Source organism: Antedon mediterranea, chromosome 4 (genome assembly GCF_964355755.1).
Source record: "Antedon mediterranea chromosome 4, ecAntMedi1.1, whole genome shotgun sequence".
Taxonomy (NCBI): Eukaryota; Metazoa; Echinodermata; class Crinoidea; order Comatulida; family Antedonidae; genus Antedon; species Antedon mediterranea.
Genome location: NC_092673.1, coordinates 987,310 through 1,011,559, shown reverse-complemented (window position 1 = coordinate 1,011,559; position 24,250 = coordinate 987,310). Strand labels below are relative to the sequence as shown.

General features: G+C 33.4%; 3 protein-coding genes across 6 annotated transcripts in view; 2 read left to right on the top strand and 1 right to left on the bottom strand.

Annotated features, from left to right (window-relative positions):
- LOC140046085 (nucleoplasmin-like protein ANO39) overlaps positions 1–282 on the bottom strand; it is a 33,750-nt gene extending 33,468 nt beyond the window's left edge. The window contains exon 1 of one of the 2 annotated variants that reach the window (XM_072090602.1): positions 120–282. In XM_072090602.1, the coding sequence (XP_071946703.1) occupies positions 120–147 (28 nt within the window). In that variant the 5' untranslated portion in view covers positions 148–282. The remainder of the gene's footprint in view (positions 1–119) is intronic. The other variant, XM_072090603.1, reaches the window with a different exon arrangement.
- Positions 1–24,250, top strand: part of LOC140046095 (fibroblast growth factor 8-like) — a 251,885-nt gene that overhangs the window by 70,952 nt on the left and 156,683 nt on the right. The window lies entirely within an intron of this gene.
- LOC140046084 (nucleotide exchange factor SIL1-like) overlaps positions 501–24,250 on the top strand; it is a 46,868-nt gene continuing 23,118 nt past the window's right edge. Inside the window, exons 1-8 of one of the 3 annotated variants that reach the window (XM_072090597.1) lie at positions 501–639; positions 980–1,239; positions 1,546–1,859; positions 2,489–2,674; positions 2,993–3,114; positions 6,043–6,310; positions 6,687–6,760; positions 10,600–11,094. In XM_072090597.1, the coding sequence (XP_071946698.1) occupies positions 984–1,239; positions 1,546–1,859; positions 2,489–2,674; positions 2,993–3,114; positions 6,043–6,310; positions 6,687–6,760; positions 10,600–10,873 (1,494 nt within the window). In that variant the 5' untranslated portion in view covers positions 501–639; positions 980–983 and the 3' untranslated portion in view covers positions 10,874–11,094. Of the gene's footprint in view, positions 640–979; positions 1,240–1,545; positions 1,860–2,488; positions 2,675–2,992; positions 3,115–6,042; positions 6,311–6,686; positions 6,761–10,599; positions 11,096–24,250 lie in introns of those variants that run through there. The other 2 variants (XM_072090598.1, XM_072090599.1) reach the window with 2 other exon arrangements.

Genomic DNA, 24,250 nt, shown 5'->3' with positions numbered 1-24,250 from the left:
CATCATGCATCCGGCCCAGCAGCAGAGAGCGAGTGGCCACCATTCTTGAAGACGAGCCAGTTGGAAAAATTTAGAATTAATAAAAACGATACCACATTGCATTTCACCTTTTAACTTACCCCAAAAATATTCTTTGTTCATTGCCATTTTAATTTTTTTTAAAGGGATTAACAAACAAAATTAAATAGTCTACAAAATTAGCCAAAAACTGTTATTTGAAACTGTCAACACAACGAACTCTGGTCTTCACTAAAAAAGGAACATGTGCTTCGTTTTATGCAAATTTCATAATGGCCACTATTCTACACTTTTATATTACCATTTTTTTTATTAAATTATACTTTATATTTTAAATACAAAAATATAAATTTAAATTTTTACATTATTAGATACATTATTATTAATTATATAGCTATTAAAATAATATTGAATTAATGTGATTTCTGTATTACAAATATACTCTTTAAGTACAGGTCATATGGTCGGGTCAACGTTGTTATGACGTGTACCAACAACAAGTACACGTGTGGGAACCTGTATGTTACAAATTGTCTTAATAACCCTTTATAAAACCTGAAAAAAGTATTAATTAAGTATAAGATAAGTTGTTTTGTCTCACTGATACATACTACATATAAGGTTAGTATTTTATAGGTAGTAAGTAGGCCCAGCTTAAAAATCTAGTTAGGCCTCTCAGTCTCGTCGTAAGCCTCGGAGTCCTGCTGGCTGGGAGGCTAGGCGATTCTTCTAGCTAGGCCTAGATAGTAGTCCAACTAAGGGTGTCACTCTACCAGCTAGGTAGGCTAGATTTGTTAGAGCCTGCAGAATATATAGGCCTACTAGGCTCAGAAATTAGTGTATTACTATTAGAAACTAAATAATATTAATTAATAATTTTAAGGATATTTAAGTTCATTCATAGTTGTCTATCTATATATAAAAGTAATTCCTAAAAGTATACATACAAACTTTGTTTTAGAAGTATGCATAAAGGAAACCTAAGCTTGAGTATCTTCCACATCTGTATGGTACACTTGTTTGCCATCTCTTGTTATGTTTCTGTACTTGGTAATGATGATTCTTTAAATCCTTCTGCCGTTCTGAGCGTCAACACTAATGATGAAAAGAGGGAGGTTGAAACCAAACCAATCGACGATCTTGCTATTGATTCGAAAATTTCTGAGGGCGGTCCTGTAGAAATGTTTCAACCAACACACGAATGGCAAGTGATAAAACCAGGTAAATTATTCAATTATTTATTTCATTATTTGTTTTATATGTGCAAAGGATTAAAAGAAAATCTAATTTTCCCTTTTGTAGTGATGGTGTAACTTGAAGTTGACATACTTGCTCACGTAAATGTCAACGTCCTTTAATAAAGTTAATAATATTAATCAAATAACACTTGTATTGTTTGATGTGTCCCATTGAATTCATTCAATCTGACATAAAATAAAAATCAACTTAACCTGATGCTATTCTTTCCCTATAAATGTTTTATGCCACTGTTCGATATATAAAAGGAAAATGTGCATTTTATTGTAGGACAATCTATACCTCCTGGCCTTCACATCAGGATGGATTTCCAGACAGGAATCAAAGAAGCAAAGTTCCTGGATCCTGAAGATGACAACAGCAGTGCAGGAAGCAGTCTACAAGTTGTAAGAGAGGAAGGAGAAGAAAATGGAGAAGTTGAAGAATCTGTTGATATGGAAACAGAGAAGATGAAATATTTAAAAGATTATAACAGAGATGAAAGTGAGATTAATTTTGGTGAACGCAGAGTCTCCAAAGATGATCTGAAAAATGCACTCAAGAACTTTAAATCTGGAATGGATGATGTCAAAAACAAAGAAGAGGTAATAAAGCCTAACATTAGTGCCTATATAATTGTAACTCACCGTACACCACTCTAAATGAGTGGTGCAAGAGGCAGGTGGGCAGGTCGTGGCCCTGTATTAGCCTTCCTCGTCTTCTGAAATTGTCTTTTAAATAGTATAGTTGTGTCGACTTCTACTGTACTGGCAGAGAGCATTCCATGAATTTACGACTCGTTAATTTTGGGTAAAAAATGACCAAAGCAATTTAATCGAGCATTATTCTTTTTCAATTTATATTTATGACCTCTGTTTGTGTACATTTATATATATATACAATATACATTACAGTGCAATTGAAAAGGAGGAAAGGTTCAAATAAATCCCCATTTAAAGCTCTGTCTACACTATCAAACCAGTTTGACAAAAAATATGGTTGTGATATTCCAAAATATGATAGTGATATGACTTCATAGTGTCCATATATGGGCACATCACATTTTTTTTGTCACATAAAATTTGATAGTGAAGACAGAGTTTAAGTTATACTTTAATAACAATACTATGGGGTCCTGAATGTGTTAGTAGCTTCAGATCTGCTATATTGACTTCATACTGCTAAGATAAGACATTTTAGATATATAATTAATGTTAACTCCTTTTCTGTTTAGGCTGAGAAACTACAAGAAAAATACCGATCATATGAGGAGCTGAAACAAGATTTTAAAGCAATGAATGTCAAAGTTGAAACAGACACAGAAATCATGCAACGTCTTGTTGATCAGTTCAAGGAAGAGGGCGCTAGTTTAGAACAGAAAATTAATGTATTGCACGACTTGGAATACTATGTCCATCAGGTAGAGTTCAATTCTCAACTAGAAGAAAACAAAAATGTTAACATATCTGATAACAATAAATATTAATCCCATCCCCCAATTTAGATAGATTTGGACATAAAACTTTAGTAAATCAATTGGTAATGTAATGAAATCTGGGTAAATTCTTTCTAATTTCAGCCATATTATGTACGCATGTCATATACAGATGATAATACTAATATATCCACTGAAATAGTGACAAGACAATAAATAACAAATTCAATGACACTACATCTTTGTTTATCAGATTTGGTTAAAATTGTCTTAGATTTGCCACTATGTTATTTTTCCATCTAGATTGATAATGCGCAAAATCTAGAAAGTATCAATGGTTTTAAAATGCTGGTGAAAGGCCTCAATGACACCGAACCAGAAATGAAAGAGGCATGTGCATTTGTGTTAGGCTCTGCGTTCCAGAGGTAAGTTGGTAACCATATTCATTACTTGTAATTTATTCGTATCAAACTATTTCTTTTTATTTCTAAGAAAATTGCATAGGATGACCGTAAGTGAATTAATTCACAACATTCTTAAATGTGGCAATTTTGGTCAGATGTTTTCCCTTTATGACATAATTCTGTACTTTATTCCATACTATAAAATACAGAATTATGTAAGAGTATGGCAATCATCTGACCAATTACACATCTCCCTGACACAGTACTGTAGTTAAATACAATTATTATTTCGGTTAAAAGAAGAGATATATACATAAGATGCAAACAAAGTCTTATAACTTTGGGAGTAGAGTTTTTTAGTCTTTGGAAATCAGTGGTGGATCCAGGATTTTGAAATAGATGAGGCAAATTGCCTAAAAATTGTCCAATGAATGGCTGAGCTTAATTTTATGTCCTATCTTTTGCATAACCATTTGCAAAATAATTTAGAGAGGGCTCGGGCCAAATCCTGAAATCTGACTACAGTATTTGAATCCAAAACTAGGGATTGGGCGGCCAGATATCTTAACCACTGAGCTACAACTCCTGTTGGATACTTTGTATGTTGATTGGGCTGCCAGACCGAATTGAAAAGGTGCTGGGTAGAGCGGGGAAAGTAATTGGTTCGTCTGTGCAAACGCTCGACTCTTTCTACAGCGAACATCTTGCCGATGTGTTCCATACTATATTGGAAGACACCAACCATCCTCTTCATAAGGACATTATCGGCTCCGTTATCGTTAGAAGTGGTAGGATGAGGACGGTGAATGCGCAGACGGACCGTTACAAGTACTCGTTCTACCCAGCTGGGATAAGGCATTATAACAAAACATTTGTTAGATAGTCCCCCTTATATTTATATTTATTTTCGGCAAGCCAAGGTTTATGAGCACTGTAATTTCCATTATTATTTTGGACAATAAATGAATCTGTATCTGTATCTGTATCAGATATCTTAACCACTGAGCTACAACTCCTGTTTGATACTTTGTATGTTGTTTGGGTGGCCAAGATATCTTAACCACTGAGCTACAACTCCTGTTGGATACTTTGTATGTTGATTGGGCTGCCAGATATCTTAACCACTGAGCTCCAACTCCTGTTGGATACTTTGTATGTTGTTTGGGTAACCAGATATCTTAACCACTGAGCTACAACTCCTGTTGGATACTTTGTATGTTGATTGGGCTGCCAGATATCTTAACCACTGAGCTACAACTCCTGTTGGATACTTTGTATGTTGTTTGGGTGACCAGATATCTTAACCACTGAGCTACAACTCCTGTTGGATACTTTGTATGTTGATTGGGCTGCCAGATATCTTAACCACTGAGCTACAACTCCTGTTGGATACTTTGTATGTTGATTGGGCTGCAGATATCTTAACCACTGAGCTACAACTCCTGTTGGATACTTTGTATGTTGTTTGGGTGACCAGATATCTTAACCACTGAGCTACAACTCCTGTTGGATACTTTGTATGTTGATTGGGCTGCCAGATATCTTAACCACTGAGCTACAACTCCTGTTTGATACTTTGTATGTTGATTGGGCTGCCAGATATCTTAACCACTGAGCTACAACTCCTGTTTGATACTTTGTATGTTGTATGAATGCAAAATGTATCAACAATTAAAAAGTGGGAGAAATTAAGGGCGTTGACACTGACAATAAATTACAAATTTGTAAAGATTAATTATTTGTTAGTTTGTATACTTACATCAAAGCACTTGCTTATCACCAAGATTATCTGACAAATAAGTTACTTAATTAACACATCGCTGAAATAAAGCCCTAGGCGATGAATTTGACACCATGTTGGGATATTAGCAGACTTATTTGTAACTGATACAATCAGGATTTGTAGATAAAGATCTAGTAATAAGTAGTAAATAGGTAGATAGTATAGACACTACGCCTCTGCACTTAAACAGTTGTATGATATATAGGCTAATTGAATATATTGAATGCAGTGATAAAAAGTGATTGTTATATAGATAATTGGTTTTTAAGCTTTACAAAAGTTGATTGTATTAAATATTTCTGCTGTGTGTAATCTGTGTCATAAAATTATTTTTAGTAAATGACTTTCAGATTAGTAAACCCATTACGTCTAAGTATGTGGGTTTAATTACATTTTTTCAAGAATCAATTAACATTTTAAAGTTTATATTTTTATTATTATTAGATACTGAGGATGTCAATACAGACAAAAAAAATTCAAAAATTGATTCCTGAAAAGTTACAAAACACAGCAACCATTCCTAGATTTTATTTGAGTAAAAATGTAATCAACCATTAATTAATTTTTAATAAGACAACTACCCATAATATTATGATAATTTTTATAAAAAATCTGTGTGAAATTTGTGATATTTAAGGTGAATGACCACAAAGTTTACGTGTCAAGTACACCTGACTAACTACCTTATCTACAACAAAATCTACAAACTTGAAAAGAGGAGGGTAACCCTATATGCCACTCATAGATCCATAACAACAAATTATTAACTATAATCATATCACTATACCTCTAATCTATATAGTCATTTGTACAACACTAATAGATTTACACACTTGCAGATCTCCACTATAAAGATAATTTACCGACATTTTTTGTCAATGGGATTCTGCGGTTATTTTTTGGCTAGAGGAAGTCACACTGTTGACGAAAAAGAACGGTAAACGATCTGATTTGTAAAGAAATTTCTTTGTAGTTTACACATAAGAACATTCTTTGCATTCCATTCTCTGTGAGGAAGTGGGCTTATTTTATATTTGTGTTATTGTATTCTATATAACAATCAAGATCTACAAAAGATAACAGATTTTTGTCTGTAGTTTTTTATTTATTTTTTGTGATTCAACAATTTTCTAATAATAAATACCCATATTATTATTATCTTTCAGCAATCCAAAAGTACAAATCCAAGGTATTGAAGAGGGCGCTATGACACTACTTCTGCGTATGATGCATTTTGATCAGTCTTTTAATGTCCAGAAAAAAGCATTGTATGCCCTCTCGTCCCTCATACGTCACTTTCCCTATGCTCAACGCAAGTTTGTGTCGTTAGGGGGCGTGACGAGTCTTTCCCAGGTTCTTCAGCGAGAAAGTTCCGCAATGCTTCCACTTCAAATTCGTGCTGTTAGTTTATTTAATGATTTAGTCGTAGAGCATGTAAGTTCATTTAAATACTATTATTACTTGTCAATTATTCGTAAACAGTTATGTTAACAACAATAATATTTGTAATATTTAGAGTAAGTATAGCTTTTTACTGTAATATACCAAATCATGGCAAGTAGAAAAATATATATGCTGCCCTCTAGAATTTGTCATCATGTATATGAACTATTTTCGATGCGATTTCCATTTTAACATCTGATAATTGTGTCGATTGCGGCCTCCTTAACAAATTCCTCTTCGCTCCGACACTATTATCGTTTTTAATATGAATTCTCTTTTAAGAAGATACAAAATCAATTGATCCAAATTAAATAGCTAAATGAGGCTATTTAGAGATTTATTTTTAATGATGTGACTTATTTTACAGAATTCAGCACAAGAAACTGTAGACAATGATCCTTCAGACACAGTTGCTAGGCAACGTTTAGAACAGTATAACCAGTAAGTAAACATATTTTATTGTCTATTGCATTGCAAATATGAATGTTATGGGTTGAATGGAGTCAATAATTTCATGAGTTAAATAGAGCAATTTTCAATGACTGAAAGTATCCACATTCAACGAATACAAAACATTCATTTTTTTTTTTTTATATAACATGTCTATGGCAATCTGCAGCAATCATAATCAACTAAGCAAATGGAAATATATACTGTACTATAATAAATATTAACCATTTGAAAAATGATAGCCAACACAAAAAAGAAACATTTAATGATAAAAAGGTTCACTCTTTTCCTGTTGGTTACATTTTTAAGAATTCTATGTTTTGTGTGTGTGTGTTTTTTTATGGTCTTTTGTTTTTATCTTTTGATCTTTTTGTATTTGTCTTTTGCTCTAAGAAAATAATGTGTTATTTTGAATTGAATCAATAATATACTTGAAATAAATTTTTCAACACAACACAGTTTTCAAAAGGTTAATTAACAATTAAGCGGAACACCTGATCCTGGTTGATTGTATCTAATCTAAACTCATATTATACTCAATGCAATTGACAAAATATAGCCTTTGTTCTTGGTACATTTTTGGCCTGATATCACTATAAAAAAAGTAGTACTTTATGTATGATTTTCTTACACCGTTTTAATACCGGTTGGAGCCAATTTAGTAAATATTGCTGACAAAACATGCTTAGGAAGTACACTACACTGGGTTATATATCTTCGTATTTTTCAAAAGACTATAGCGCCATCTGCATTTATTGGCCTTAATGCAGTCTCTCCTCGTACTGCCGATGGCTTTTTGGTTAACCAACTGTTCATGCACTGTTCATATTTACCTAGATTTAAATCGTTTTGCTGTGCATTAGCTACATTTGACCCTATTTATAATTATCGAATCTTTGAATCAATCGGTGACTAATGTATTTGCTGGAAAAGAGGTTGTTGTTCTAAGTACAGCAAACACATACACCAATTAATAGATCTATCTAGATCGTATTTATCAACACTTTAAGGAAAGTAAACTTGCTCAAGTCATTGCTGTAGTAACATTCCATGCATGCTTTGATTATCAGCGCTAGGTGTTTAGCAATTGACATCTAAGTGTTTGTTTAATCGATTTCCTTACCAGCGTTAGTAAGAGCGCTGAAAAAAATACCAATAATTATTATCTGTAAATTCTCGATGCACAGTTTGCTTTGACCATCAGTAGTGAATTATTTCTAGAGTAAATATTGTCCTGGCCTCCTTCGTTATTGTTACGCTTTCAATAGAATTAAAGCAGCTATTATAATGAGTTTGTTTTCGACTTATCACAAAGTAGAATTGTATTTTGTCGTAACAAGCGGAATAATTTGTTTTAACTTTCATTAATTAGGTAATTTTACTTAGGAAGTTTAGAATTCATCAATATCTAATTTATCCAAGTTGCATGAATTTATATTTAAAGCTGTTTTTCATGATTTGATAATAAATTGTAGGTGACTTACGAAAGAAATTCTCTGTTCCTTTGAAGGAATTTCAATCAAATTAAGGTTATTATATAATGAACGCTGATGAATGATAATGATTTTGTCTATTGAAATGAGAGCTATATGTAAACATAATGATAATTGTTTTGTCTATAAGAGATGGTTATTAATATAAAAACATAATAGTATGTTGATGGTTAGGATAAGGAGGAGAAATGAGTGAAGTGTGTGTGCTGGTTTTTTTATAATTATTGCGATGAGGGAGGCTAACGAGGTTTAATGGTGATATGGACCAGACAGATGATTATGTTAAATTGTAAGATGATGATAATGTTAGTTGGGATATTTCAATAAAGGCCAATATACACAGACAAGCAGTAATGGTAAGCGGAATTCAATTCAATTAAAAAAACATTTATTAACGTCCAAAAGACAAAAAGTAACAAAAAACAACAATGGCAAGAGATAATAAATCAAATGGACGAATACCGTATAGCTTTTCCCACGTAGAATCTGTATCTATCCTCAGTGGAAACAGCCCGTCTGCTCCTCGTTGTGTGTAAATTGTCTTTGAAATAACATAGATTCTATATTTTTATTATCATTATCATTGTAAATTGGCCTTTATGAAGCGTAAATGAATAATAACAATATAGAGGTTTGACGTGACATTGTTGGAGTGAGTTACCATGTGTGACATCAATGTCAAAGTTCAAGCTAAGATGTACAGTCTTCTCCCAAAACCACAATTTGATTAATTTCTTAATTCCTTTGGTACTTAGTTCGTACTCAAGATCTTTATCTTGACTGTTTGTAGTTTTGTTTTAAATCCTTGAAATACATTTTTAACGTTGCATCACAAATGTCATGTGACTTGTTTTCCATCTTGACGTTATGTGTGACAACATGTTTAGAAATCCGAGTTCAATTTTATTATTAATTTTCATGAATCGTAAACTTTTGACAACATTATTGCTATTAATGTTATTAAATTCCACAACCACAAATACGACAATATATATAAATCAACGAAAATGGCAATTAAAGAATCCAGTTATTATGTTGCGTTTGACATGAAAATATCAAAGTTTAAAGGTTCATGATTTTAATCCGTTTAAGATAGCTTTAATTTTTAAGACCTTTGATGTAAAATGATTAATATTTTAGTGATATTTTTTTGTAGGATAATTTAACAAATTCATGATTAATTTACAGGAAATATAAATTTCAACAAACTAAATGTTTACAAAAAATGTAGAAAAATTGTCAAAATGTAATTTATAAAAATTGCCATCTATCATGTTGAAAGGATGAGATAATGTAAAATACCTTGATATGATTTATGTTGAATTTCTTAAGAATGTAATTAGCAAGTGGAACAAACTGTAAAATTGTCGTCAGTGCGTGTGTATTACTTCCAATTTTATTCAAAATATCTTCGGAACTCGGATGTAAATTTTACTTTTATTTTATGCATTTCTTAATGGATGTACGACATCCATGTTAAGTTCATACAAAGATAAGGCAGTTAAAATCAAGTTTAGGGCTAACATTCAACCTTGCAAAAATTCTACTACCTAAAGTAGCTAGTTTTAAAAGGACACCTAGCAGTTCAAAAGCATCATTAAGGTGGGCATTTCAGTTGTTAAGTGTTGTTATAATACTTTAGTGTTGACATGGTTAGGAGGATAGCACTTGGGTTGATGCCATTGCAAGCATTGGCCCATACAAGGTACACACGATAACCTTACAATAATTTAAACATATTTCAGTTTAATTTCAAAACACTGGCATTTATTATCAGTATGTTCATCCACATGGTTGCCATTGATCTTGATAAACTAAATATTTTCCTTTTATTTTTAGATTACTAAAAATGTTTCTATGATTACAATTTCTATTCATTAAGCCTCACTCTCACTTAGTATGGCTTCTCACAGACATCTTCCATATTCATTAAGCCTCACTCTCACTTAGTATGGCTTCTCACAGACATCTTCCACATTCATTACGCCTCACTCTCACTTAGTATGGCTTCTCACAGACATCTTCCATATTCATTAAGCCTCACTCTCACTTAGTATGGCTTCTCACAGACATCTTCCACATGAATCTTTAAATGCTCTGTATATAATACTAGACTTGCCCAAAGTCTGTAGTTATTGTCTTTTTTATGTCCACCAGTCAACTTTTTCGATTTTTGTCTAAAAATACAGTTTACAAGCTCAAGTAGTATAGGTATGAAACACCATATGTGCCAAAATATTTATCTTTTTACTAATATTAAGTCAAAAATAATACATGCACTGAAATTAAAAAACTAAAATTGTTTTAAACCTTTGCTTGACTTTTATTCTCTTCCAGAGTTAATATATCTAAAATCATAGTAGATCATGGGTGTTTGATAGTGCGACCAATATTCTCCAGTGATCATGATGTTAGAGAGAAAGTGTTGCTTGCTATGAGCAGCCTACTCACGCCGTGCAAAGCACACTTTAAAGACTTAGTTGATCATCTCAACCAGTTGAAGATAGAGTACGATGGGTTGGCGCGAGATGAGTTAGCAAGCGGTGACACTGAAGAGTTTTTCCGAAGTATGTTGGTACTTGTCGAGAAAGTTTTATCACAACTTTTATAGTAAAAATAGTATTTGATATGTTTAGCATGATAAAGAATAGATGCTATAATATCTCTATAGATAAAGTAAGAGATAATTTTTTATACGGTGGGACTATTTAGTTTAGATTTAGCAATTATATTGTGGTTCTTTAATAGCATTCCAATATTAACATTGATTAAGTGGCAATCATACATGTTTATTGCTTTTTTTTAATTAATAAGATTGGTATTTTCCTCTTTTATTTCAAGTTGTCTATTATTGTATTATTTAATAGCTACCTGTAGCTATCAAGTATGTATTACATTAAATAATATTGTCTACATCAATTACAGTGTTAGTGAATTTGATTTGATACATAAGAAACTTATCTTATTTATTGGCAGTTTAAGTCTATTGGCTGTTAAATCAAAAAAACCTTGGGCTTTCTTTTGTGTCTGACTTGAGACTACAATTGATAATGTAATATTAAGCCGACTGTTGATAGGCCTACTATGTAGTAGTATTTTATTTTGTTTAATATACCAAAAATATTTTTGAACGCCCGCGGACTGATTTTAATTTCACAAAAAGTGAGTCAATGCTGTAAACGATGTGATATTGCATTGTGCATGCCGCTAACGTAAAATACAACAATATCATTTTACCAAGAAACAATATGAATTATGCATTATTACGCATTCTATATTTAAATAGATGAATAAATAACATACTTTTCGTATGAAAATCATGATGGTAACGAGGATGATGGTGATCAGCTTATGTTGACATCGGATGGTAACGAGGATGATGGTGATCAGCCTATGTTGACATCGGATGGTAACGAGGATGATGGTGATCAGCCTATGTTGACATCGGATGGTAACGAGGATGATGGTGATCAGCCTATGTTGACATCGGATCGGTTTTTTTATGAGTTTTTCGTATCGGATCAGTTTTTTTAGAGTTTTTTTCATACACATTCAACAGCAAGCAAGTCGCAAATTACAGACAAAAATAATTTATGATATATCGTGCTTATAAACGAAGTCTCATTTGAGGCTTAGGGAGTGGAGTTACAACCTGGCACTAGGACTGAATTACACCCTGAATTGAAAGGCAAACACGTTTACCAAGCTCCACTATGTAAACGAAATGAAACAATTGATTGACTGTCTTTCTTTATAATTTTAGATATATAAATATGAAATTGTGGGTCCTTCTAAATAAAGCCATAAAGTCCAATCAATTGTAACCAAACCCCACTACAAAATAGGTTAGTTGCATTTTCATCAACAAAATCATACCTTTGAAGCGATTTTGGCGTAAACACCTTATAATTATATTTTTGAGTCAGCGTTTTTAAGCGTTACAGGGTTATGCCATTGGTGACGCCGCTCGCTCGCTAATTTGAGTTAGCGGCTCTTTTTCGGCTATCATTATTTTGTATTTTTTGATTCGCTTGTTCTCGGAATAGAATCCAAATTGTGAATTAAATAAGATGTAAGGTGTCGAATTGCCTTATACACATCCCAAGAGATTTACAATGATATAACTTATGATTTATTTCTTATTTCTTCACATCTAACTTGATCACAAATGTAATTTAATTCTCTTCGTCGGTTGTACGAGCCTAGATTAATATCAACCATGCGTTAGAAAATGTGACGTGAACGAAATACTAAGCAAAATACGATCATTGTTGTGTAAGGCTTATAATATATTCTACGTACAATTTACATTTTTCTTCAATATTGATAATCAAACCATTATAGACCAAAATCTGATCATTATTCAGTAAAAACAGCCTGTTTTTAGTCAAAATGACAGATAATACATGTGGCCATAATCTTGGGACATTTTTATTTTTCTTATACTCATCTCCTGACGTCATCAATTTATGTCTTAATCCAATCCAAGTTTATTTCTGTTATTAATTAGGCATATTACGCATGTATTGTTGATAAATAGTAGTGGCGTTAGATTTAATTATGACATTGTTAATATGAAGGACACGATAACACTGCTTCTCGGTTGCAATGTTTTCTTTAAAAACCTTTGTAAGGTAATGTTGTTGTTTCTGCTTGCACATTCGATGTATCAATTTAGAAATAAAGAACATATTTTGTGCAAATGATTTGTTCTTTTTCGATGAGGATGGAAATTGAATGAAATTAAAATAACAAGGCGCCTTATACATTATGTTTATTCATTAAACAATATTGTCTTCACTTAGGGCTTTTATATTATTGCATGATTGCTCGTGTCGGGCGGAATGAAAAAGTATGATTTTATAGTTATATTAATTAAGATTAATCAAAGCTAAGCTTGTCGGTGCTATCAACTTTAAGTACATTATCATCAACTTCATCGGTATGCTACTCATGTGGCAGCCATGCCTTATTAGCATTTCAGTGAGAGAAAAATCATATTCAAATTATGCAAAATGCAAAATAATTGAAAGGGATATATGATAATGTGCATTTGAAGTCACCGGTCGGACGACACTTTTCATTATTTAAATCTAAACCTTTAAAGATAAGATAAGTTAAAATTTCATAAGCAACGGTACGAAAGAATGAGGCGAAAAGAAGGAGACTGAAAGAAAGAGACTGAAAGAAGGAGAAAGAAAGAAGGAGAAAGAAGGAAAGAAGGAGGTGGAAAGAAGGAGACGTATAGAAGGAAAAAGAAAGGAGGAGACGGATAGAAGAAGAAAGAAAGGAGGATACGGATAGAAGGAGAAAGAAAGAAGGAGACGGAAAGAAGGGGGTGGAAAGAAAGAAGACGGAAAGAAAGAAGGAGGCGGAAAGAAGAAGACGGATCGAAGGAAAAAGAAAGGAGGAGACGGATAGAAGGAGAAAGAAAGAAAGAAGACGGAAAGAAGGAGAAAGAAAGAAGGAGACGGATAGAAGAAGAAAGAAAGGAGGAGGCGGATAGAAGAAGAAAGAAAGAAGGGGACGGATAGAAGAAGAAAGAAAGAAGGAGACGGATAGACGAAGAAAGAGAAAGGACGAGACGGATAGAAGGAGAAAGAAAGAAGGAGACGGATAGAGGAAGAAAGGAGGAGACGGATAGAAGGAGAAAGGAAGAAGGAGACGGATAGAAGGAGAAAGAAAGAAGGAGACGGATAGCGCCTTGAGCACTTTGTGGATATGTGCGCTCTATAAATCGTATTATTATTATTATTATTAAGGAGAAAGAAAGAAGGAGACGGATAGAAAGAAGGAGACGGATAGAAGGAGGCTGAAAGAAGAAGACAGAAAGAAGGAGGCGGATAGAAGGAAATTATCAATTACGCACAAATATCCAGCGTGATGATTATAAATCATATCATACAATTATTTTGTATATTTTTTCGGTCAAAATCTGCTATCATCATTACAATCGGCAATGATCGAGGCCTACCATCGCCACCACCGTGCACGACCAGCACACCACAGCTTTTGTTTTACTATTGGACTTTTATTAACTATTAACTATATTAACAATAATAATTTCTATTCAAAATTTACATCACTTGATAAATGAGAAAATAATCAAATTATATTTTGAAATAAATCTAAGCATTTTAGTCATATTAGCCGTATGCCCATGGCGGCCATATACAAGAATATTACAGTTACACAAACTTAAATTACCGTAGTGATCGAATAAGCGCCTGAATCACCGACGTTGAATAATGTTAATAATTGTTGTGCACACTTTGCCAAGAAAACTGGAATGGCCAATGTGGACAAAATGTGCAATTGCGTTAAACGAAAACGCGCGTTTTTTATTCGAAATTGTCATTGCGGAAAAATGTAAGAATTGCTGTCGTGTTCGTCGTTCAATGAAAACGTGTTTTATTCGAATTATTATTGCGAAGAAAATTTAAACAGTAAATTGTTGTCGTCTGTGTTGACTACTCCTATTACTAAATCTTTCAATGTTAAAAAAACTGAATACGCTTAATAATGGTTAAACTATGTTCGTTTTATTCGCTCAAATGTTTTCTTAAATATTTTAATCAATTATATATCAAAGGCAATATTCTAAATGTCAATAGATTATGTTTATCGGTACAATGTCTTTGTTTATTGGTACAATGTCTTTGATTTGGGTCTGACTTGAACATTTTATTATGTTTATCGGTACTGTGTCTTTGTTTATCGGTACTATGTCTTTGATTTGGGTCTGACTTGAACATTTGATTATGTTTATCGGTACTATGTCTTGGGTCTGACTTGAACATAGATTATGTTTATCGGTACTATGTCTTTGTTTATCGGTACTATGTCTTTGATTTGGGTCTGACTTGAACATTTGATTATGTTTATCGGTACTATGTCTTGGGTCTGACTTGAACATTTGATTATGTTTATCGGTACTATGTCTTGGGTCTGACTTGAACATTTGATTATGTTTATCGGTACTATGTCTTGGGTCTGACTTGAACATTTGATTATGTTTATCGGTACTATGTCTTTGATTTGAGTCTGACTTGAACATTTGATTATGTTTATCGGTACTATGTCTTTGATTTGAGTCTGACTTGAACATTTGATTATGTTTATCGGTACTATGTCTTTGTTTATCGGTACTATGTCTTTGATTTGGGTCTGACTTGAACATTTGATTATGTTTATCGGTACTATGTCTTGGGTCTGACTTGAACATTTGATTATGTTTATCGGTACTATGTCTTTGATTTGGGTCTGACTTGAACATTTGATTATGTTTATCGGTACTATGTCTTTGTTTATCGGTACTATGTCTTTGATTTGGGTCTGACTTGAACATTTGATTATGTTTATCGGTACTATGTCTTGGGTCTGACTTGAACATTTGATTATGTTTATCGGTACTATGTCTTTGATTTGAGTCTGACTTGAACATAGATTATGTTTATCGGTACTATGACTTGGGTCTGACTTGAACATTTGATTATGTTTATCGGTACTATGTCTTTGATTTGAGTCTGACTTGAACATAGATTATGTTTATCGGTACTATGTCTTTGATTTGGGTATGACTTGAACATTTGATTATGTTTATCGGTACTATGTCTTGGGTCTGACTTGATCATTTGATTATGTTTATCGGTACTATGTCTTGGGTCTGACTTGAACATTTGATTATGTTTATCGGTACTTTGTCTTGGGTCTGACTTGAATATAGATTATGTTTATCGGTACTATGTCTTTGTTTATCGGTACTATGTCTTTGTTTGTCGGTACTATGTCTTTGATTTGGGTCTGACTTAAACATTAGATTATGTTCATCGGTACTATGTCTTTGATTTGGGTCTGACTTGAACATAGATTAAATAGATTATGTTTATCGGTACAATGTCTTTGTTTATCGGTACAATGTCTTTAATTCGGGTCTGACTCGAACATTACCACAGCAATTAATCTTACAAATTCCATAGATGTGATTTTTAAATCGGCAGTAATGTAGCAAATGATCATTAACCTACTAGACTCTATACAAAAAGAACAAAATGAATCCAATTCCTTTTGAAGTGCTCTTCTAGTGATTTTAGGGGTTATTTTTTTTACTAAACTAATTATGCCTATAGCATGTTATGCTTAAAGATCTCCCCCAAAATCATGAAAAATTAAGATTTATAAAATCAAAATTTTAATAGCCCATTTTGCAGTTTAAATGAAGTTATTTACTTCCATAGGAAAAAAGACAACAAATAAACAGTTACATTTTCCAAATACCAATTGACTTCCAGTCTATTTGACTATTTTTTGCGTTAAATTATAGTTTTTCAGGTAAATCATTTTTTCTTCGATCCAATTTTTATTTAAAGTGAATAACTTTTATGTGACATTAATTATAATTATAACGAGATCATTCATATATTGATTGAAACAAAATGGCTTCTTAATCCATCCCTCCGAATTCGAAGTCCGAATCAGGTACGGATTCAAATCGTAGGATTGTGGTGTGAATGGGTGTTTACCACTGAACACATTTTCCACGATATTTTTTCAGAGAGGGCCGGACCGAATCCGGGCGTGATGTGAAAGCAGCTTAAGTCTAGAGCTGAAAACTAGATGTGAAATAATGTTGTTGAGATGCTGCTTGAGAATGATGATATTTTGTGGCCTAGAGGGTAGCGTGCGCACACTGAGTGATGACCATCAGTAACTATCACGTCTGACAGCATACAGTTTTCGTTTTCAAGTTTATTAAAGACGTTTTAATGATATACTACATTAATGACATAGAGGTACATTCATGATTAATGTTCCTTCTTCCGCCGCAGTGTGCCGCAACATTCACATTTTACCTTTCAAGATAAATCAACCTTTTTCGTAATAAAAAAAGAAAATGAAAACACAGCATAAAAAATGCATAGGTAGTATGCCGATGCTATGTGGCTCTCGTTAAATGACAGTATACGAATGATTATGTTTATCGTTACAAACCGGTACCCATTATAAACCAAAGATGAGATGAACGGTATGCGTTACGTTTTTCGCAATGTTGGGTTTTTGTTACGGAATCCGGAATGAGTTTGATTATTCGTAAAATTCTGTTGTATTCTTAAAAAATATAAACGCTTTTTCTATTTTTTATCCGGCCTTCCAACCGGAATCCGCACTCAGTGGACAGGCCCAATGTGGGCAACTATTTGTTTCAAAATAGATTAACTGAATAAGATTTAATGAGACAGATTAAGACATTAACTTGTATGGACTCCATTTTGTATCTTCCCAATGTGTTTAGTGCACTGTCTGCTACTTCAATTTACATTCATACACCCACGCCAAAATGATGTAGGCCTATAATTTATAAAAAAAAAAATTACTCATTGAGAGAAAAATTGTGAGAAAGCAGAAAGTTGGTGCAATATTATTAACGTATTGTGCGCATGTTTAAAGTGATGATTGATCGGTTGAGCGATTGATTGGTTGATCGAAAATGATAGTTGGTTTGATTGGTTGCTGATTGATTGTTGGATGGATTTTTTTTTGTCGCGAGGGCGAAAATTCATTTTTCTAAGCTAATTCTGTGCATATAGAAACGAAACAATGTTTTCTGCTCTCTGATCGTGATAGCAATACATATGCTGCCCTCCTTGGAAACATTAACCAGCTAATGATTAGGATACCCGGTCGCAATGCAAACACAACTACAACATGGACGCAACAACATACGTACGCACGCGCACCGCAGGTGTAATTTACCAACGCGCGTACGAGAATTCGTAGGGTATTCCACCAGGGAGGTGTGTTCCCGACAAAGGACTCAGCACACACAATGGATATCCTTTTCATAATCAGGCTTAGAAACGTATATTCCTTTTTTACATTGCCATTATAAGCTCTGTCTACACTATCAAACTAGTTTGACAAAAGAAGTGTGATGTGCCCAAATATGGTGGTGATGTGCCCAAATATGGTAGTGATATGACATCATCATATCCATATATGGGTATATCACAATTTGTTGTCACATAAAGTTTGATAGTGCAGACAGAGCATTAGACTATCTGATGAGTATAATGGATCATAGCTTATTTTTGGGATATTTTATTTTTGGTCTTTTCATTAGTAATTAAACTTCATTCATTCGTGTACACACGTACCTGATCGTGTCAGCACGTCGTTTTAATGCAGTATAATAATCATCGGACTTAGTCTCTTACTTATCTACTTACTAATGTCCAGTAATCGTATTTTTAAGACATATTTTTTCCAAAATAATGCTGAATGCAATCAATCACGTACCGAGTACACGGAACCAGAACATTAATGATGTATATTGTCCCAGAACATTAATGATGTATATTGTCCCAGAACATTAATGATGTATATTGTCCCTAAAACATGAAAAATAAGAATGAATACAATCAAACTATAAATAATATGTCGTTTTAATAAAGTTATGGAAAAAATAACGATTTCGAAACAAAATAAACAGTTACAACATTGATCCAAACACTTCTACGGATATCTCTCTTTTTCTCTTATTTCTTTAAATTATGATTTATTACGTAAATACTTTTTAAATCTAATTTTTGGTAAAAATTATTATGTGACTTTGAAATGGTCTAATAAACAAAAATATTTTGTTCACCAGTAGAAGTAGGCTTAAATGTGTACATAACAGGCGAGACGACGCTATTATAAACATTTTCCATTTACATTTTTCCCCGTTTTCATTATCTGATCATTAGACACATTACTTGTGACGTCACTGTTACGCCACCCATTTTCTTTCCTAATTTTCTCGAAATGTTTGCAGGCTCATCGATAATTACGGCAGACATGGCAGCGGAATCTTGTTGTCTATAATGTAGTCCCCAAGTTGATGAAAAGCATGTCATTTTATAAAACATGACGATAACTTATGGTCATGATAATACAGTTTTAGTCTACGTCAAAAGCATGTAGGTTCCCGGTTATCGAACTCGTGTATGTGGAGGTAACGTATAATTTAAATGGCAGTTTTGAACTGGGTATTAAGCAAACACTTACACACGAATTCGATAATTGCTTTAATGGCCACAAACATGTGTATTATGGGATTTTTGGGATTGTCGGAATATGTAAAGGAACTTTATTCTTGATAAAGATGGCGGGAGTTCCTAAACACAAATCGTATCCGTGAAGTTGCACTGTGTGGAAACAGGCCGTAACATTGTTAAGCTCTTTTCACACGAATTTTAACGCGAATCGAACATTTCTAGCTAAGCTCTGTTTTAAATCGTAATGAATGATGAATACGATTGCACAATAGCCAACGCTTTCAATTCACACGAATATCAATGAATATAACACGAAGAGACAATTTATTCCAGTTTTCAGATCATTTCCATCTTTAAGAGCTTTGCTGTGTTAGTAAATTCGGTCTTATTTTAAAATAATCCCACTCTCGCTAATGTGAATAGACTGCCGATACAATGCTTGTAGAATAGGTAGCAAATACTGACCGCCGGTAGATTACAACAGTAATTCATTTTCTTGGACTCTTAAAAGCCTTATTGCATTTTGTTTTATAAATCGTTTTGTTTTTCGTTGTTTGTTTTAAGTGCATCATTTAATTTATTGTTTTGAAACAAACAATACATCTTCTTTAAGCAGCCTAAGGGTATTGTCTAGACTCAGTTTTAACGATAGGTATATCAGGTATCCTATGAAATTGATCAATATTGTCATATTGCTTCATTGGTACATGATAGACAAGAAATATTTCTTACAAAAAACGCTGCTCACTTTATTGAAAAATATTTTTATTGTCACATAATAGTTATTTTACCGGAAAAATGTAATTTAAAGCAACAAATACTTAAATTGTCTGTCAGACAATTGTTTTTGGCTTTCTTTTCTCTTTTTATATGTGAATAAATATTATTTTTTTGTTACAGAAGTGAATACTCAATTTCTGTCACTTTAGTTAATTTTAGTGCTAAGGTCAAGTCTGGGGGTCACTAGATATTTCAAGTGTGAAGTATCCTATTACAAACACAAACTTTAATGGACTGTTTCGACAATAATTCAATGAATATCTGACAGTGAATTACAGTCAAAAGTCATAAATACCAGACATGCTTTGGGATTTGTAATTTTAGCATGACATGTCCTAATAGACTTATTTCCCAGACGTTTTTTGGGTATACAGTAGCAGCTGGAAATCTATAAATTATAGTGGAGTTTCCATTTTCGCAAAACTGTCGTCCTTAGAACTATAACTGCTGCTTGCTTTAGCTTCTGATTGAGTACTCCTAATGGGACGTAGCGGGCTAGAGCAGCAGCGTAAAAAACGCATAAAGCAAAACACAATGTGAAATATTTTTACTCATCGCTGTTTGTATTTACTTGTCGCTATACAAACACGTTACCTATGAAGCTTGGTTCACAAGACACAACGCAATGAGTACGTATAAGCGCAACGCAAGTAATCTGACCAATCACGATGCGACGGATTATTCGACCTGTCGCTTGTAATTGGTAAACTCACTTACGGTATGCGTATGTCCTTGCGTTGCGTGTGGGAACCAAGCTAAATAGGAAAAATGGAGAGATAATGGCGAGCCCACGTATTTGAAATTAAGTGGTAAGCTTCTAGAAAAAGCAATACAGTGGATAAAGTTGTTTGATTTGAATTGAAATGTCAAATAAGTCAAGCAAAAAGTGGAACATATCATTTGAATCATAATTCTGACACACTACTTTGCTTAAGAAATTAATATTAACATTAATAGTTCAATAAATAATCATGCTATGGATAAAAAGTATACTTAATCGATTTTCAAATGAAAGAAGGTAAGTAGGCCTAATTATCGTTTGACCGCCTGGAAAATAGTACAACTCAACACATTTTTCCATCATTGGACTGGATTGGATTGACGGGATTCGAACATACAACCTATTACTGAGGGAAGCGTCTGAAATAAAAAAATAAAAATCATTCGTGATAGGCCTAAATGCATGGATATTACCCCGACGTATGAAAATCCGATAATAATACACAATATAATATGATGTCAATCACATAATATTGGCTCCTTGTCAAATTCTAGTAGCTATGAAAAAACCATAAAATCTTAGATATTTGTCTCCACGAGCTGATGTTGTCAAGTCGATGATAAACAGGCTGAAAAGAGCAGCAAAACGCGACAAAAACCCGTGATGGGCTAGCGTCTTGGGCTTTGATTTAGACTGTATAATTGGCTTCCTTAAAGGTCACAATACTATTAAGATTGTAATATATTTTACTTGATCTTTTCATTCCTTCCTATTTCATAACGAATGAGTTAATATTACAATAAAACCATTTACAATATTTTACAATTATCTCGGATTTCGTAATGAATATTGTGACGACTGGATAAAACGAAAAACCTGGTGGTTGAGAGTCCAGCAGTATGCAAATCGTAACAGCATACCGGACGATGTCACCGACAAGAAACTGTTGTTTGTAGTAAGTTACATACATTGACTTTAAATTTACCGAAAATAAGTAATAATATGAAATGTATTTAGATGATGTAAAACCGTCGATGTATTATAGATTTAATTATACCCCTATAGTAGGAGAATTTGGTCGTCCAATTCAAGGTACTGGTATGTGACGATATTCCGACTCGGTGAAAATGGACGCAATTGCACCTGGGCACATGCCAGCCGCTTTTGTCCAAGTCGCATCAGAGAATTATCATGTAAAAGATTAATTATGAACTTAGTGACATGTGTCTTTGTATTGTAAGACAAATTATTTTTTCTTAATTTTTGTTTCAATTTTTCAAGAAAGTAATCGCGAGGAGACGAGTAGGCGCCGGTAATCGTCTTCTTCCGGATTCTCAAACGTACGTACGGCACTTAATCAGTTACGTCCCTGTACCGTAATAGTTGCTACAGTGATTACTTTCACTGTGCATATACATAAACAAAAAAGACAATCTAGTTTTGAACATGTTCAACATGCGTATTCCGCTATGCAAAAACGCAATGGACTTTTTTTGTTACTTTAATTTGTATAATATGAATTTCGAGTAAAATAAAGTAAAACAAAATGGTTCCCATGACGTAACACAAGTAATTTGAACACACAAACCACGGATCGTGCGGACGATCCGAACGCGTTTGAACCGACACCTGTGATTGGTGGAATTAGTTGTGCTGCACTTCTTAATTGGACCAAACTTTTCTCTGCTGTCGTCACAGTGACGGTTTATTTACCTGGTTAATTAACCCACTCTGGTTTTCTTGAAAGTGCATCATCTCGCATAGTTCCTATTTGCTTACTAATTTATGATCAAGTTGTTTTACAGCCCATCCAAACATAACACAATTATGAAATCAATTATAGAATAAGGTCAAGTATAAAGTCACGTTCGGCCTAGATCAAGAATATTAAGAGGTTTACTACTATACCCCAGGTTACAGCCGCATCGTTTCTTATTATCTCTTAATCAGAGGCCTAGTCATTTAAGTCAGGGTCTAGGCCTTTCAATCAGGGCCTAGGCCTTTCAATCAGTAGGGTAGGTTTACATTTCGCTAGGGGTAAAACAACAAACTTCGTCCAAGTACAAGCAGATGCCTAAACACTACCAATGTGTTTAATGTCAATCATAATATTGATTCATTTGGGCTTCACTGCTTGTCATAACCCCATCATCAATCAGACTGCTTCTTCAAATTATAGAATCGTTACACTGTGTTTACACGGCAATTAATACTACGATCCAAACCGAAATCAAACACACTAAAATGATACTTGACCATGTCTTGTACGTGACCGAGTATGAAACGTGTCAAGGCAGTGAGATGTATATTTTAATACATCTCTCACTTTAATGTTACCCCGTGGGTGTGTAAACCACGGGCTAGAGGTTAATTCTCTAACATACCCAATGAATATACCCTGTCAAAATAAACCGTGTATAACCAAACAGTAATTCAACAATGTTTGACAAGAGCTTATTTGATATTCTTAGGAACATGAATGAACATTAAGTTCATAAACTTAAACGAACATAGTTGACATTTATTAAATTCTTCGTTTGCTCGCTAAATTGGTTTATTCAGGAGTAGTAACTCCTACTTATAGATAACAACCGTATATGTCAACATACTGTACCATCTCATAAAAAAGGGTCAATTAATTATCTTCTAATGCCAATGTACTATTCAATGTTCGGTAAAACGGAGGTTAAACAATTTGTGAAAAAATAAATCTCTGAGATATTATGGTATTGTATTATTGTAGGCCTAGTTTTTCATGCAAAACATTTTGTATGGTCATTTCGCAGAATTCACCCCAACCGATTGAGGGTGCATTTCACATTGAGTTTCATGCATGCATATCTCCAGGTCACCTGAGCTCTTAATACAATCATTCAATGTTGCCCATATTATCAAGGGGTGTGTTTGTTTTGCCCACTTTTGTCGCACTTTTACTGTATAGACACCCTTGCCACATCAAGGCGGGAGTGCATATAATGTGAAATTACGTTTTCACTCTTCCCGAATAATTTTAATAATAGTTTGTGAAAACATTATATCTAAAAGTAGTTTATAATATAATTTTAGCTGTAAAAAGTGGGAAACGCGTGCCTAACGCGTGCCTAATGGTACCCCTGACAGCATTTTAAAAACTATTATGCATTGTACATATCAATTTTAAAATGATACTTTCAAATAGGCTTAATGGTTAGTATAAAACATTGGAAGTATATTATGCACGGTGTAGTGCCTAATAGGTAGACAAATAGGTAATGGTTGACAGTTTTGTCCAAGCTTTTCTCATGAGATTCAAAACCAACGTATTTGCAAATATTTAAACAGTTGTGTTAGATTTTCTAAACCACATTTCTTGTCATGTCCAGTTTCGAAGACAAATAACTCCAATTATAAGTCTAAATTAATTAATTGTTGGTCATTCAATATCGACTCGTATCAGAATTAAAATGGAATT